General features: G+C 45.7%; 2 protein-coding genes across 3 annotated transcripts in view; both read left to right on the forward strand.

The window, feature by feature from the left end:
• copb1 (COPI coat complex subunit beta 1) overlaps positions 1-3874 on the forward strand; it is a 10245-nt gene extending 6371 nt beyond the window's left edge. For both annotated transcript variants that reach the window (XM_008290413.1, XM_008290414.1), the window contains exons 12-22: positions 170-266; positions 371-531; positions 639-759; positions 858-1085; positions 1551-1730; positions 2098-2242; positions 2354-2473; positions 2559-2704; positions 2839-2928; positions 3195-3350; positions 3553-3874. In XM_008290413.1, the coding sequence (XP_008288635.1) occupies positions 170-266; positions 371-531; positions 639-759; positions 858-1085; positions 1551-1730; positions 2098-2242; positions 2354-2473; positions 2559-2704; positions 2839-2928; positions 3195-3350; positions 3553-3612 (1504 nt within the window). In that variant the 3' untranslated portion in view covers positions 3613-3874. The remainder of the gene's footprint in view (positions 1-169; positions 267-370; positions 532-638; positions 760-857; positions 1086-1550; positions 1731-2097; positions 2243-2353; positions 2474-2558; positions 2705-2838; positions 2929-3194; positions 3351-3552) is intronic.
• A 2286-nt stretch (positions 3875-6160) lies between these two features.
• Positions 6161-16762, forward strand: part of rras2 (RAS related 2) — a 30170-nt gene continuing 19568 nt past the window's right edge. The window contains exon 1 of the mRNA XM_008290415.1: positions 6161-6412. Coding sequence (XP_008288637.1) covers positions 6311-6412 — 102 coding nt within the window. The 5' untranslated portion in view covers positions 6161-6310. The remainder of the gene's footprint in view (positions 6413-16762) is intronic.

Here is a 16762-nt window from a genome sequence, read left to right on the forward strand (position 1 = left end):
TTTTGCATAACAAACAGAAATGGTCTTCTTTCCTCGTTTTGTTTGTCAGCTGTTTTATTGACTTGACAGTCTTATGAGTCCAGAGTCTTAGGGACTGGGTAGAATATCAGTACAGGAGTATGTGGCACTATGTATATGTGTGACCTTTCTCACCGTTATCCTATTTCAGGATTTACAGGGGGGCACTTTGGATCTTAGGAGAATACTGCTGCACCAAGGAAGACATCCAGAACGTGATGACAGAAGTGCGCAGGTCCTTGGGAGAGGTGTGTTTGTTGTTGTCAGAAATAACTGCAACACAAGATTACTGGGTAGTCCCAACTTAATTAAGCTGTCACACATACCTGACACGTATATCTGCCCCGGACAGATCCCGATTGTAGAGAATGAGATAAAGAAAGAGACGGGTGAGGTGAAGCCGGAAGATGAAGTGAGTGCAGCTCCAGCTCAGAAGCTGGTGACAGAGATGGGCACCTACGTGACGCAGAGTGCACTCAGCTCCTCCAGGCCTTCAAAGAAAGAGGAGGATAGGTGAGCGTTGCACATTCTGGAGGAATGTCAGCATTGGTCCATAGTACTCTCTTGACTGTGTGCAGTTTTCCGTCCAGCTTTTTATCAGCATGTTGTTCTTGTTGTAGACCTCCGCTCAGAGGCTTCCTGATGGATGGGGACTTCTATGTGGCAGCTTCCCTGGCCACCACACTAACCAAAGTGGCCTTGCGCTATGTCGCCATTGTTCAAGATAAAAAGAAACAGAATGTAAGTGCTGCTTTCCTCACTTCACTGGACGGCCATCTGCATCATTTGACGTGCTGCTGGTTCCTCTAACCCCTGCTGCTGTCTCTTCCCTCCTTCAGTCGTTCGTAGCAGAGGCCATGCTCTTCATGGTCACTGTGCTGCACCTGGGCAAGTCCTCTCTGCCCAAGAAGCCAATTACAGACGACGACGTGGACCGCATCTCGCTTTGCCTGAAGGTCCTGTCAGAGTGCTCGCCGCTTATGAATGACATTTTCAACAAGGAGTGCCGTAAATCCCTGTCACATATGCTGACTGTCAGGCTGGAGGAGGAGAAGCTGTCACAGAAGGTAATGACAGTCGACTCAGAGCGATGTACTTAAACTCCTGGCACAGCTGAGACTTCATCGCAAGTAGAGGAAGGGAGCGCATTATTCGTGGCATATTTTTGGACCCAGTCTTCACTGATTAATATTGCAAATGTGCTTTTTATGTTTGTAGATTGGGTGATACTTGTTTACAAGCCAGCTGACATTTTTGTTTTCAAAATCTTATTACCTCACGATGAAACATGATCAGAGCAGGCCTCTTGGGCATCATTTAGAACCGCTGCCTTCACACTAAACGGGGCTCAGAACATGCACACGCCTCCTCCTACTGAGCAGATACTGTGTGCACCCATACATCTTTGTTTTTGTGTCTTGGTTGTTTGCTCACCATCAGAGATATTCTCGGTGGTTTAGGTCTGTCGTGGGCTGACTGTTATTTCCCCTGAAAACAACCATATGTGTGTCTTTTTTTTCCTCCGACCACAGAAAGAGTCTGAGAAACGTAACGTAACGGTGCAGGCGGACGACCCGATCTCCTTCATGCAGCTCACAGCCAAGAACGAGATGACTTCTAAAGAGGACCAGTTCCAGCTCAGCCTGCTGGCCGCGATGGGCAACACTCAGAGGAAGGAGGCCGCTGATCCTCTGGCGTCGAAGCTCAACAAGGTGCGCCACGAGCCCTGCAGAGTTCTGACTGGAGAGAAAAACACTGTTGTGGGAGTTCACAGTGTGAAAGAGAGCAGTTGTTCTTCTTTGTGTGTGTTTACAGTTTGACAGTGTGATGTTTAGTCGTGAAATTTAACTTAGTGTTACTTAGGTTTAGCTTGTCTTTGGCTAATTCGTTTTTTCTTTTATAAGTAGACACATAGCTAAGAGTTTGTTTTATCCTGTTGCACTGCTGCTGAAGTCCTTGTTTGATTCATTCACTTCTTTAGAAAATGAAAGTCAGAAAAGCTCCTGAGGGCTTATAGGGAGCAAATGTTTGTTTTTAGTTGTACTAGAATTGTTGAATAATTAATTTTGTCCAACCCAGGTGACCCAACTAACGGGCTTCTCGGACCCTGTGTACGCTGAAGCCTACGTTCATGTCAACCAGTATGACATCGTGCTGGATGTACTGGTGGTCAACCAGACCAGTGATACTCTTCAGAACTGCACCCTCGAACTGGCCACCTTAGGTTAGTAACCCTAACCCGTAGTCCAGTTTATACTCCACCATATGAATGTGCAGCTTCTCTTCTCTAAAACTGAATTCATGTTGTAATAAATGGACCTTTTGGATCCTCCAGGGGATCTCAAACTGGTTGAGAAGCCTTCACCTCTAACTCTGGCCCCACATGATTTCGCAAACATCAAGGCCAACGTCAAGGTGGCTTCTACTGAGAACGGCATCATATTTGGAAATATCGGTGAGAGGATCATTTTCTGTCATATTTCGCTTTTTGCTCTCTGCATGCACGTTTAATTTATTTGTGTTTAACTCCTTCCTTCCAGTCTACGATGTGTCGGGAGCTGCCAGCGACAGGAACTGCGTCGTGCTCAGCGACATCCACATCGACATCATGGATTACATCCAGCCGGCCTCCTGCACCGACGCAGAGTTCAGGCAGATGTGGGCGGAGTTCGAGTGGGAAAACAAGGTGAGCTTTTTCTTTATAACTGGTTACTTGAAGCTGGCTTTACAAAAAACTACATTTGGCATCGCCGGTCTGACAAATTCACAAAGATTAAAACGTGTGCATTCGATGTGGTGTCTAACGGTTGTTTGTTGTAGGTGACGGTGAACACCAACATCACCGATCTCAACGAGTATCTCCAGCATATCCTCAGGTCCACCAACATGAAGTGTCTGACTCCTGAGAAGGTTGGTGTGGAAAGTAAAGCAAGTTATCTTGAATGAAACGAGCAAATAAAAGCGATTATTTACTGCCAGCAACGTATACGTTCTTGTGAGTTCACCCAGATGTGGGCAGAGAATGTACTGTATGCAGCATGTATGTGATCTTACATAACAGCAATCTATTTTATAAGCTTAAGTCACCACAAAGCCCTCCATTGTTCTAAATGTGTCGATACTGTGCGGTCGTTATACAAGCTCCTCATCTCTCTGCTTTTTGTCACACAAACCAGGCGCTGTCTGGCTTCTGCGGCTTCATGGCGGCCAACCTTTACGCCCGTTCTATCTTTGGGGAAGATGCCCTGGCTAATGTCAGCATCGAGAAGCCCATCCACCTGGGGCCCGAGGCACCTGTCAACGGACACATACGCATTAGAGCCAAGAGTCAGGTGGGTCACAGCTGCCACTCCGTGAACCCTGATAAACCCGACGAGTAAAGGCCGGGCTACATTTATTTGCAGTCAATTCATCTTTTAGTAGGATAGCGTATTATTCTGATGCATTATTGAAAGACTTGGACTTAATGGACAAGGACAGCGAATACATGAAATAAGCCATTAAATGTGACGCTGTCCCTGCTTGGCTCCACAGGGGATGGCTCTGAGCCTGGGCGACAAGATCAACCTCTCCCAGAAGAAGGCAAACGTCTGAAACAGCTGCTTCTCTCTTTGTGTCACCCACTTTACAGCCTTTTCATCACAGCAAATTAAGAACTCTATATGGTCAGTTGCTTCTGTGCTTCTTCTTTTTTTTTTTTTTTATTCACCTCTTTCTGAAAACTACATCTCAGCAACGTCTCTTTCCCTGTCCTGTTTAATTTTCAATAAACATATGTATTAAAATAATGACAGTGCTGTCCTCCATGCTGTATTCAGTAGGTAATAACAGTTTCATCATTAAATAACTGTTTGAAGCCACGGTTTGAGTGCCTTCTCTCGGGTAGTAGTCATAGTAGATGTTCAGTAATTGATTTGAAGCACTTGTTGCCGTAGCCTACAGGTGGTCGCGTCCCAAAGTGAGGGGGCTGCTTCCCGGAGCTCCCGCTGCGTCCGGCTTCAAAGCTCACAGCTCCGGGCTCTAATTGGAATTCCTCAGATGCCTCTTGTGATATCTTGCACAGCGTGAAACTGATTGGAATTTGTTCTGTCAGGACCCATAAGACTGACGATGTCATCTCAAAAACACAGAAGCTTCTCTTTACCAGGATAATATATGACAGCGGTTTCAGATGTGCTCTCAGAGCCATCTGCAAGTTTTACTGTCACTGTGATAATGAGATGGAGATGAATCGGCGCTGGCACAGGCCTGCACATTTCACTTGCCCTCCTGTTTATAATTTATGAGTAAAGGGACGTTTCTGGGAACAGGCCAGATTAAAGGGTCACCACCCCGCTCATACATTTACAATATCTGTAAAATCTGTCTCTCTGGGGGGTTAGATAAAGGCTGAAAGGTTGCTTTGAGGTCAGAGCTTCAGCTGTGAAAGTAAACAGTTGGCTCTCTGGCAGCACAGCGGCGCTCCGGCTACTGTGTGCAGCGCGCCGCCTCGCTGGATTTAAATAATGCTCACAACTCTGACAACCACAGGGCAACCCCTTACTGTACGGACCGAGCTTTCACACTGAGCTTCAGCCACGGTTTTTCTATTTTGACATGTCGGCAGAAAGTCCTCTTCTCTACGAGGGAACAGAGCTACATTCTGTTTCTGAGAGGACTCGCCGTGTGCCTGCAGAGCCGTGGCGACTCTATTATCTTCCTGCATCAGGGCTGGGCTCAGAACAACTTCTGCTTTTAATCATTTTGTGTCGTACATTATTTCTTTAAACACCTGTGATGGTTTTATAGATGCCTATTCTTGATTTTTTATTGCAAAAAAATCAAACAAATTGCTTTTATAGCATCTAAACACCCAACCCTCAGCACCTTAAACCCACATGACTGAAACTAAAGCTTCAGCAGCACTACCAGCACTGCACATGTGAATCATAGCTGTATTTCAACACTAGGTGGCGCCACGGGCATCAAAGCAGACTGAGGTGGTGGGGTTCAAAATACAGTTAGAGATTTGCCATAACATGAAACATTAAATGCACAAAACACACTTGTGCAAAATCTGTAATTTCAGATGAGCTGAGTTGGGCTGAATCCCAGTTTGGTCAATTTAATTAAGTCATAATCCATCACTTTTAAAAAATATATTTTTACCTGAGCTATTATTATGACAGCACATACTTTAAAAATAAAAATGTAAGATTTCAGTGGAACATGTACAAATGAAAGGGAGCTTGATAAGTATAGATAATTAGTAAATGACCATTTACATTTAGCTATAGAACATATTCTCCTAATTTATTTGTAGTATATTTGTTGTTGTTGTTTTGTTTAGCCTCATTTTATTGCTTCATAATTGCTTCACAATTTTATTTATTTTTTATATCATTAAACATTACAATTACTCAATTTATAAATGCATCTTTCTCTGCATTAATGCACATCTGTCTAATATAAATTTGCAATTTTTGACCAAAAAAACACATGAAATTGAGGAAGGGCCAGATGTTGGAAGTAGTAAACGTTATAAATAAATATGAGAAGTGTCTCACTAAGCAGCATAGTTTCATACATGAAGAGGATATTACAATAAAGTTAAGAAAGGTTATTTAAAAACACACAGTTTCTATTGCTGGAGGGGGGGTTTCCATTATGATGATCACTGCAGGACACGTTTATTATTGCTGCATAATTGGTTGTAATTACAGAGTGTGCGAGACTGAGGACAGGAATGTGACTGCAGGGCTGCACGGATTTCTCAGGACGGGGCTGCAGAGTGGGTTGGTGTGCGCGCAGGGGGGGTGTCGAGGCAAACAGCCTGTAGAAGGGCCCCTAGCGCCAGACATTAGTACTGGCCTGGCTGATCACTCCTACTATCGGATCCACATCTTTTTTTTGGAGCAGCGCAGTGTTGTCGAAGGCTGAAACGCGGTGAGGACGTATGGGCAAGGCGGCCGCAGCTCCCGGGATCCCTCTCCGTCTCCATCCGTGCGCCTAAAACGGACTATCAGCTTTTACGCACACGGCCGGAGCTCCTTGTAAATCTGCCTCTCTTCCTCTCTGCGCTCCGGTTTGTCTCCACTGCAGGGCCTCTTCGCGTGTTTTTTTTTTTCCTCTCTTTTCTTTTTTTAACAGAAGAGAGAGAGAGAGAGAGAGAGGGAGGGAGAGAGAGGGAACGAGAGGGGGGAAAAAGTGGGTGTTTGCTGCTTCACTGGTGTTTCGGCGGCGGCGGCGGCGGCGGCAAGCGGCGGAGAGAGAGAGAGGAGAGAGAGGGAGAGAGCGCAGCGAAGTGTCCTCGATGGCAGGCTGGAAGGACGGCTCGGTGCAGGAGAAGTATCGGCTGGTGGTGGTCGGAGGCGGAGGTGTCGGCAAGTCAGCCCTGACGATCCAGTTCATCCAGGTCAGTACGCGTCAGACCAACACCTTCCATGCGCCTGATTTTTATTCTATTTTATTTTTGCTCTGATTTGCCTGCTTACCCGAAAACACGGCGGCGGTGGTCGGTGGTCGGTGTAGGGAGGCCAGACACCCCGTCAACGGATACCGGGGGGGTTCCTACTTTTACTGAGGCCTTCAACTATTTAGCTCTGAGGAGATTTTTTTAATTTTAAATTTTTTTTAGATGGGAAGAATTAAAAAAAAAAAAAAAGAGAAAAAAAAGGAAAGACTGCTGTCACTTTAACGATTTCCGAGAGGACCCCTTCCACTCTGCAGCTCATAGCCGCTAGTCAAAGAGAAAGTAAAGTGGGTCTGCCGAGCTCCGGAGTTTGCCCTATTTCTGATTAACTTGCTGTGCGTAAAGTACAGCGGCGGGCTGTTCGAGTCCCGGCTAAGTTGTTCCAACTGTGACCCGCCGTGGCCTACCGAGCCACGCTTAAAGTGGAAGAGAGCAAAAAGCGACACGAGAGGGAGGAAAGCTGCACAAAGATCACGTTAGAGTGGAACCCGGTGCGTTTAAATGCATCCAGAGGGGTTAAAATCTCAACAAATATGTGAACTAGTCAGAGAAAATCCGTTTGGGTTGACAAAAAAAAAAAAAAAAAAAAAGCAGCAGCAGCAGCACAAAATGCCCATTGAAAGATGATTAACTTTTGTATTGAGACTTTCACCAAGCAGAGCTGCTGGTTAACCTCATTCCAGGCACTTCCAGTAACCAAGGGCAAACCAGCACGCTCATGTAAATATTCTTGGGGATAAAACCTCCACCTCCTCCCCCCACTCTCACAGACAATGTCTTCATCAGCTTTTATAGCAGCCGACTTGAAAACTCATTGGTGTCACATATAAAAGGCATGTAAACAGTTTACCTCCCTCTATCCCTGGTCGCATTCCAGCACACTGCAGACACAGCCTGCTGCCTGCCTGCCTGCCTTACTCTGACCTTCCAGGCTTTCATAATAGTCATTTAGGAGAGCCCACACACACACACTCACACACACACCGTATGAGGGAGATGACAAACTTTGCCCTTTGCCTTGTGTGTTTCCCCCTTCTTGTCAGTGTGTTACTGATGCTGGCTTCCAGGAGACCAGACTGCAGGCAGCTGCATGTCTCCACACTGTCAGACAATAGTGGGCTGGCACACGTTTCAGAGTGGGGGTGAAAAGCTTTAAGTGAGTGGCTCTGTGTGTGTGTGTGTGTGTGTGTGTGTGTGTGGTGGGGGTGAGTTGTGTCTAATGAGGGTTCAAAAAGCTCATTAACTGCATACCAAGTAAAAAGGGATCAGATAGCGGTGGCACAGATTGTTGCCCCGGCCTGCTGACCTGAACCGGACGAGCCTTTAAAGACATTTCAGTCGATTCGCTGATGCTGCGATGACGCTGATTTTATAACTGTGAAATATTTGAATCGTCTAAAAACACATCAGTGCTTGTAGGCACACCATCGTACCTGATGTCTGATGTTAAAGTATTGAGCTTGCAGAAGTTTTGAAGGCTTGAGTTGGATTTGGGTGCTAGGAAAGTAGTTGACAACCACAGCAATGGTCATTCCTGAATCGTGTTATTTCTGCTACCTGCCACAGTTTCTAACCGGCATCGTGCTACTTCCACTGATTTAGAAAGTAAAAGCGTCTACCCTCTTTTTTTTCTTTTTTGCACCGAACACAGTTGTGATTTTGAACTATAATGTGTATTCTGTATTCAGCAACACCCACAGTTAATTTCCTCTCGTGTTTCCCCCCCTCCCCTCGCTGCCGGCCGGCCGGCGTATCTGCTGCTGTGAAAGTGAGAGAGATTCAGATGTGGTTAGCGGGAGGAGAACCAACATACTTCTCTGAGTTTCTAGAAGTCGCCTGCCAGGGGAAAAGACCTAACAGCTGGTTGTGAAGTCGAGGCTTTCTCCCCCCTCCTTCCCTCCCTTCCTCCGTCCGTCCCTCCCAGAGCCGTTGCCGAGTGCAGGGAGGCTGTGAGGCTGGGGGCGTGGGGGGTCTGAGTCAGCCTGGGTGGGTTAATGGTCATGAAACATGTGGAATTTGGCCCTTTGGCAAAGGAAGTCCCTCTACTGCTGCTCTTAGGACTTCCTAGTTCTGTATGGAAAAACATGACCCGCTTCCTGAATCACTGGAGCTGTGTGTGTGTGTGTGTGTGTGTGTGTGTGTGTGTGTGTGTGTGTGTGTGTGTGTTTGTGGTAATCTTGACACAATATTAGATTCGTTGTTTTTATGTTTTGCCAAAAATACGAAGCACATGATGAAGAATTATGGCCGCGTTACTGTTATTTCTATAAAACGTCACTCATTTGACCACTCAGACCTCATGTGGTGTTTTCCAGCGCCGGTGTCAACGTCTACAACTCCTCCAAGGCCCAAAAACCCGTTCTCTAGTGGGTTTGCTGGTTCTAATCACTCATTTAGCACATCCTCCAGAAACAGCATCTACTTTGAGTTCTTATGAATATGTTTTTCACCAACTCTAGAGCAACTAGTATTACTTAATGCTAACATCTTGTCATCAATTAGGCATCAGGATTTTAAATAGTAATTCACCGACTATTGAGGCACCTGAACATAAGCCACACCCACTAACTTTAAAATTGTACATATACGGGCCGCACTTGTCTCTAAGCTGCAGGTGTCCACGTTGTAACACGAGATATTTACCCAGAAAGATGTTTTAAACTGTTAATTAAACACGTACCGGTAACACACACAGACACGTAGATGCCTGAACAGTGCCTGTAACACGTCTGGTTAAAACCAGTCGCCTACCAGGAAAAGTCATTGATCGCTATCTTCATCTTCCTCCAGCGCGCTAAAACCACTAAAGTCGTCATCTTCAGCGTCGGAACTGAACAGCCTCAGAATTACTTCGTCACTTCCTCGGTCTCTCTGTCGTCGTCACTTTGGTCTCGAGGCGAATTTGTAGAAATCCATAAATTAGCCGCATCATTGTTCAAAGCGTGTGAATAAAGTAGCAGCTTATAGTCCAGAAATTACGGTACATGAGGTAATTTTACATCTTGATATGGAGGAGTTTGACTGTCCAGAAGGATCTTTTATTGGCATCGTGTGTGTTGGGGTTGGATGTTACTGACCTACCGTCAACATTTTAAGATCTGGTGTCTTTTGAAATCTCTTAATGCTTTAGCCGAAACGATACCTACGTTCTGCTACTGATGCTGCTGACGCAAAGTTATGATTTAGATCAAGAAACATGAGACAGAGTAAGCAATCGTGACTAAGAATCATTTGACAGCAGCTTTCGATGCATTTTGATCTTCGGCTCTGTGGACGTATTTCAGTCACTTGAAAGTCGTGAGGTTGGACGCCCAACGCTGATCTTTAGAACAGAGTGAGGGGCTGCTGAGGCAGGGATTTAGGAGAGTCAGAAGATAAGAGATGATGCTTCTATCAGTAAGAGAGTGGCAGGTCCCTGGAGCTGCCGCCCCCCCTCCAATGCCAAGCAGTTGACTCAAGTTGAAATAGCATTGGGATGACATAACATTGAGTCATCTGACAAAAGTTGTTGAACACAGTGTGTTGTTTAATGTGACGTCTGTGAGGGAGGAAGCATCCCAAGTAAGGGAAAACATGACTCACATGGCCATGTGAAGACAGCATGTGGGGTGGTGTGTGTGTGCGTGTGTGTGCGTGTGTGTGTGAGTGTGTGTGTTGGTTTGTTTTTATCCCAGAAATAATGGCATATCAGAAACCCTGCTCAGTTTACTCTGTGCGTAACCAAAGAAGCTGCTGGCATGAGACGGCTCTATAATGAGATGTTGGGGTGATCTGATTGCTGGCTGAAGAGCACGGTGTTGCTCCGCTCACATGCTTGCTAATATTAGCGTGGAGGCAGCCGTCGGCGGCGGAGATTCACGCACGAGAGCAAAAACATCCTGACTGATCAAGTCCAGGCAGATTAGTGGAGGATTTTTGTAGGCCTCAGCTGGATTTACAGCTAAACTGCACGAGCCATCTCTCTCTTCCTCCCGTAGACGCCCACTTCACGCATATCTTACATACTTTCTAACGTTGGCTTTCATTACTTAAAGGTCATTCAAGAGCAACGGTGGAAACATGGATTATCAGGGCAGCCCTCCTTGGGCATGTGGAGGCAGAGTATGGCAGTGATAGCAGTGCTGGAGGGAAAAAAATGCGAGGGTGAGGGCGCCTTTTCATGTGAATTCTCAGAAACAGCCACAGGTGGTTAGACGGGGCGCTCGCAGCAACGCTTTTGTGAGTGTTTGGTATTTAGTTTAGAAATTTTGTTGTGTGTGTCGCTACACACTCTCAGCCCATTTTTGGATGCAGGCACTTTTGCAGCTTTCTGTCTGGCGCGGTGATATGTCACATGCCATACTGCTGAGTGCAAACTATTCCACTTTTACTCTGACTGCTGCTTCTTTATCTGCTTTCAGGGAGTCAGTGTCTCTTCTTTCTTAGTGAGACTGTACGACTGAAGCGTGTGATGTGTTTTCATGGCAGGGTGTGTCAGTGGGCCTCGCTGTTTGTTTTAGCGCTGCAGGACGGTCACCTGTTGATTTCTCACAGAGCAAAGCCACACTGAGAGCAAATAAAGCTCCTCTTTGGTTTTCACGACACGCTTTCTAATCATAACGTGAAAAACACAACACGATATGTAAATATGCTGACAATAAACATGATTTAAAGGTGCAGGAGAAGATCTTTCAGCACAACATCGTGAGCCATGAGTTTTAAATTACTGCTTCTGTGAATGGTTTCAGTCTCTTTTCTTGTGAATCATTCATTCAGTTGACAGAATCCACACACACACGAAAGTGAAAGATAAGCATCCGTGTTGTGCATACTCTTATGAACAGCATGCAAAGTCTTCGAGGCCATTTAATGTTGGATGCTTGTCACACTGAATGCTTTTTCAGGGGTCATTTAACCGACTATAAGGCGTCGGTGCTGCTCTCACGTCAATACCTGTTTATTTTAACGTGCTCCAGTTGAAGTCTAACAGTCATACCTGCTAAGCGTAGCACCACAAAGTCACCGTTACTCTGCCGTCTTTTCTCTTTCCCACCCTCTCTCCTCATTTGACTCCTGTGCCGCCGTGCTATTCCCAGTATCGCTTTCCCACTTAAACCCTGAGTGAGATATTGAAGCCGAGCTCCACTCGCTTATGTGTTATAGGATTTTTCAGCGGTCCCCTTATAAAATGTTAATGCACCAACTCAGGCTGTCTATAGATCGGGAAGAGCAGAATTTATGCTTCGACGGCCTGGACTTGTTCAGGGTCACAGAACTTGCTCAGTAACTCTACGGTAGCGTGATGTTTACTGCACCCTGTAGAAACCAGAGCACCATCGGATGTGCACGGGTCACGAGAAGCTCCGGATCGACCCGTTTGTGCTGCTGTGAAAGGACTGTAACTGTACGAACATATTCAAAGAGAGGATTTTGGAAATGAAACCACCAGCTGGTCTGAACTGGTCGTCGTTTTCTACTCTGTGTTCTGTAGCTCTCCTTCTTCTGTATTGTCACCATGCAGATGTGTTTGGACTTCAGAGAACACTCGTCTAACCAGATATGACTTATCGTATTTCTAAATGCAGGTTTGTGTGATCCGTCGGGCCCTGTGGTTTGCACTTGTGTCACACCGAAGCGTCAGAAGTTGTCGTGGACAGAAGACGCGTAACTCCACCTGTGAATACTTTTCTTGTTATTCAACTGCGTGGTCAGTTATTTGAAGTGTGACAAGGCTGGCAGTTTATAGCAACTGTCTGTTTTATTTATTCATTTGTACGACCAGAGGCTGTCAGAAGTTGTACCAGAAAGAGGGACATCAGAGCATTGACAATGCTGGGTTCTCTCAGATGTTATATGTCATTGCCTGCTGGATGTGAGGAGTACCTGCAGTGTTCTGTTGACTGGAGGTGGCGGGGTGGAAAGCACAGCAACAGCGGATGTTCGGATGCTCGTTGGAACACCGGCTGCGATGAATATCACAGCACCAAGGGCCACTAGTGAGGCTTTAAAAGTATATTTACTCATTTAAGGCTCAGAATGGGTGGTGATGGGTTTGCCTCTTGTTTCAGAGACATCGAAGCATATTCCTGAAAAACAACAAACTCAAAACATCTATAAACGCTGGTATCATTTGGTGCTCTTGATTGCCATTTGGCGCAAGCTAAAGTCTCTTAAGGGTGCCGCCAAAATGCAGGAAAACCCCTGGAAATGCCTTGCAGCACAGCATAGGAATGTTCACGCAGAAGGGAGTTGAGGATCTGTAAAGACACTCCCACCCATCTGGGTAAGCTCCAGAGACTAGCGGGCCATCCCGTCGGCTCCAAGGTAATGAGACACTAATGGCTATCAGGGGAGGAATCGGATTATTCTGCAAATTGGTGGTTGAATCCATTCTGATTGTATACGTTGTCCCAGTGTTTTAGTGGAACGATGCTGCAGATTGTTTGTCGGTTAGATCCACTGTCGATTAGAAGAACTAACGGGAGCAGATTTACACAACGTGCACTCCGGCGGCCGATACCTTTTGAGGACATCGCTCACCTTCCATTGTAACCGCGCTTCCTCATTCTGCAGCCTTCTTCTGTATATTGGTTATCCTTTTTTTATGTTGGCTTTAAATTAGTTCTCTGTTTTATTTTCTCCAAAACAACCCCATCACTCGTAATGTCGTTTTTGAAGCATCACATTGCACACCATCTGTTTGGACAGTCATTTCCTCATTCGCTGAAAGAAGAACTCTTTCTAAGTGGCGAGCATGCGATACCCTCTGTAAGTCAAGAGAAATGCCAGTAATAATCAGAATTCACGCAGTCGCGCCCTGACTCATCTGCGGCTCTGAAAGCGTCGGTAATGAAGTGAACCTGCGTGAAGAGCCGTCGCACCAGCGCTCAAGTCAACTGTTAGTGTCTGTAAAGCTTCCATCAAAAGGATATTTTTTAGGATGATGAGATAGAAAAACCCGTCAGTGATCAGATAGTCTCCCATTCATCTCCTCCGATGCATCTCGGTAAAAGCAGAACTGTTAGTCGGAGGCGAAGGTGTGATCCGGAACGCTCCCCCGGCAGACGGTACAGATCTCAGATCAGATGATAGCTTCAGCCTCTCTGCCTGCTTCCCTCCACCACAGCAACAAGAAAGAGCAAAACTAATGACTGTCAAAAAGCAAAAGCAAAGAGGGTTTTTTTTTTTGTAATCATGTAGTGAAAAGCGTCTCGGGGTGTCGTGATGGCACAGTTGGCTTTCTATTCATGGTGAGCCAGCAGCTCGTCAGCGTGCCAGTGGATGCAGATGATCAGGATGAGTTGTCTTTTAGTGAGGTATGAAACAACACAAGTATTTTAGGCCTATATGGTTTAACTACTACTTTAATTTTAAAAGTAAATGGACAGTTTGAGAGGTACTGACATATATGTACTGTATATAGAATAGTCACTAATTCAAACGGGGATACATACATAAATAATGGTCTGTCAATACAACATAATCTGTGTTACGGCTTCAGAAACAGGTAGGACTCAGCCTGACTGATTAATCCTTCATCTAATATTAGTTTTGGTTTAACTATTCTTAGCTTAACATCAGGAAGGAAGCGATGACTGTTTCGAATGACTTACATATATGAGCAGTCACGTAGGATGACGCGTTCGATAACATGCAGGTTCTAAGCTGAACATCTCCAGTAGAGAACGCCTGACTGTAGATAGTTCAGGTTTACAAAGGGACTCATTTAAACTGTCCTTGATGCTGCACAAATCAACAGGAATTTAAAAACAGCACAGATGATCAAAAACTGTGAACCACTGAAGGTCTGGTTGTTCTTCTAATTGCTGATCGGATAGTTTTCAAGCATCGGTTTTAGAGCGTATTAAATCTTGTCAGGAGGGCCGCCGCTGTAGCTCACCTGGTTGAGCTGGCGACCCCATGTACAGGGGCTACAGTCCCTCGATGGGTTCGAATCCCGCTCATGGCCCTTTGCTGCAGGTCCTTCCCCCACTTTCCCATCTCTCTCTCAACTGTCCTATATAATAAAGGCCAAAAAATAACTTTAAAAACATCTTGTCGGGATGCTTGTGCTGAGATGACATTTTGATATCCAGAAACTTTTGCTTCATTTACTTGAAAAACGTTCATATTTGTTAAACGAATGAATTCTTTTGATATGTGGTGTCAGAGCTCTCACCGCGTGTTCGCCGCCTACAGATTCTTCACCCGATGCGGCCGTGTGGTCGGTGTTGTTTCACCTCGCCAGTCTGTGGGTGTGTGTGTGTAGGCATGTGTGTCGTCACGTCAAAATGTGTCCCGGAGACACCTACTGGAGCCACCGCAGAGTCGCTTCAAGCACTTTGGCAGGTGTCTGTCTGTCTGTCTTTAAGACCGAGCCGGAGGACGGGCGTGGTCCGATCCACGAGTACTGCAGACTCATGCAATCGTGTAGTAGTGAGTCACGGGTCGGAACGCGGAGCAGGCGGACTCCAGTTTGAACATGTTGGTGGTGAATGTGCATCAGTAGGACGGAGGCTCAGAGACGCAGTCGTTCACACAGCATCGAGGGTTTGGGCAGGTTTAACAGAAGTTTCTGCTTCAGTCTGGGTCAAACAGAACCTCAAAGCCACGTTTCCTTTATGTGCATTTATTGTGTTTACGTTGGAAACATGGAGGGATGTGACCAAAGAGAATCTGCAGGCAGCCTCATGACAAGCTTGTGTTTATAGTCGTATACACACAGTATGGAGCGTGTTTGGTCGTCTATGGTTGTGGTTCTGTTTTTTTTTTAGATTACATGCAGTTGTTGATTGTCAGTTTTAGCTTCTGGAGTTCATAGAATTTATTTATTTCATGTATGATACCTTTTTTTTGCACAAACACGTGCTTGTGTTGTTTTGTTTTATTCATCGTTTAGAATAATGAATCATAAAATATGGAATTTTAACGTACAGTCGCTGCTTTTGAGAATTTATTTGACCAAATACAGTACAATATATATTTTTAATAAACAAAAATCTGTGTGTTTCATTGTGTGTATTTTGGGTGAAACTCTTTCCTTTGAACAAGCTGCTCTCTGAACCAGAACAGAACAGAACTGTACAAAGTGACGAGCAGGTGTTTTGAGTCTCAGTTTCATGCATTTTATTATTTCAAACTAAATTTCCTTCTACATTTTTTCTTGCAGTGGTGACACATTTAAAATCAACATTGGAACAAAAAAAAATGTAAAAAGTCCAATATTCACCTGCGACATGGTCCTGGCCTTGTTTTCCGGTCACTGCCCCTCACATAGTCAGACAGCCAGAGAGGACAGCGGGTTCCTCCCTGTTGTTTTTGGCTATTGTTCTGTATTCACACATCTGTCTGTTTCAGAATAACTGGTCACAGTATCGGGTCTCGCATCTCAGAGTCATATAACAACAGCTCTGGCTATGGGAAAACGACATGCTGGCTGCTTATTTTAGCAGCTCACTCCCACCACCTTCTAACATCGAGCATTCCAAATTTACATACGTCTCTTTACGATAAGCCTGTATTTATGAAGCACACTACTGGTGATTATGTAAATTATATATAGTGTGCAGTGCTGAGTCTGTCGCTGGTGTGACTCTTTTTGAAGATTGCCTACGCTGTTATTTAAAGCTGCCGTCTGTAGCGTGCTATATGTAAAGGAGACATTTTTTAATGCAGCCCAGTCAATCGAGCGTTATGAATGGTTCTTTGAGTGCGTCTGTGCTTGTCGCTGATGCCGGGCCTTGAACTGGCTGCCAGGCAGCTGGTGGACATTTGGCACGTCTCATGCGGACAGCGTCCAGAAGCCTGCGGGGCACCTGCTGTCCATCAGGGGGAGGTGAGGCATGGAATGAGACAACCCCTCAACAGGTGACAGTAATGCACCACTCACTGTCCAAATGTGCTGATGACAATGGCCCAGTGTGGCTCCTGTTCCCAACAAATGAGCCTTCTGAGTCCCCCCCCTACTGATAAGACACCAGATCTGAACCAGACGGACTGCTCAGCGAGCACCAGGTACATGTGCGGATACGCTCGGGGGAGAGTCTGGGTTTGCTTGAGTCAGTGATGCAGCTGTTGTGCGACTGTGACGCGCAGCAACTGTATGTGACTCCGTCCACGGTGGCAGTTGGTGTCGGCGAACCCGATGTAGAAATTTAAATTGGCACAAGCCAGCGCACACGAAGTCAACAGCTGCCTGAAAAGTGTGTTTGCTATGTCCAACCAAAACATCGTCCTCTCACAGCCACACCGGCTCTAGATGTCAGTTAATGCCTGATGCAGATGCTTTTGATTTGAACCCTGTTCAGGACTTTT

This window comes from Stegastes partitus, unplaced genomic scaffold, assembly GCF_000690725.1.
Source record: "Stegastes partitus isolate 25-593 unplaced genomic scaffold, Stegastes_partitus-1.0.2 Scaffold672, whole genome shotgun sequence".
Taxonomy (NCBI): Eukaryota; Metazoa; Chordata; class Actinopteri; family Pomacentridae; genus Stegastes; species Stegastes partitus.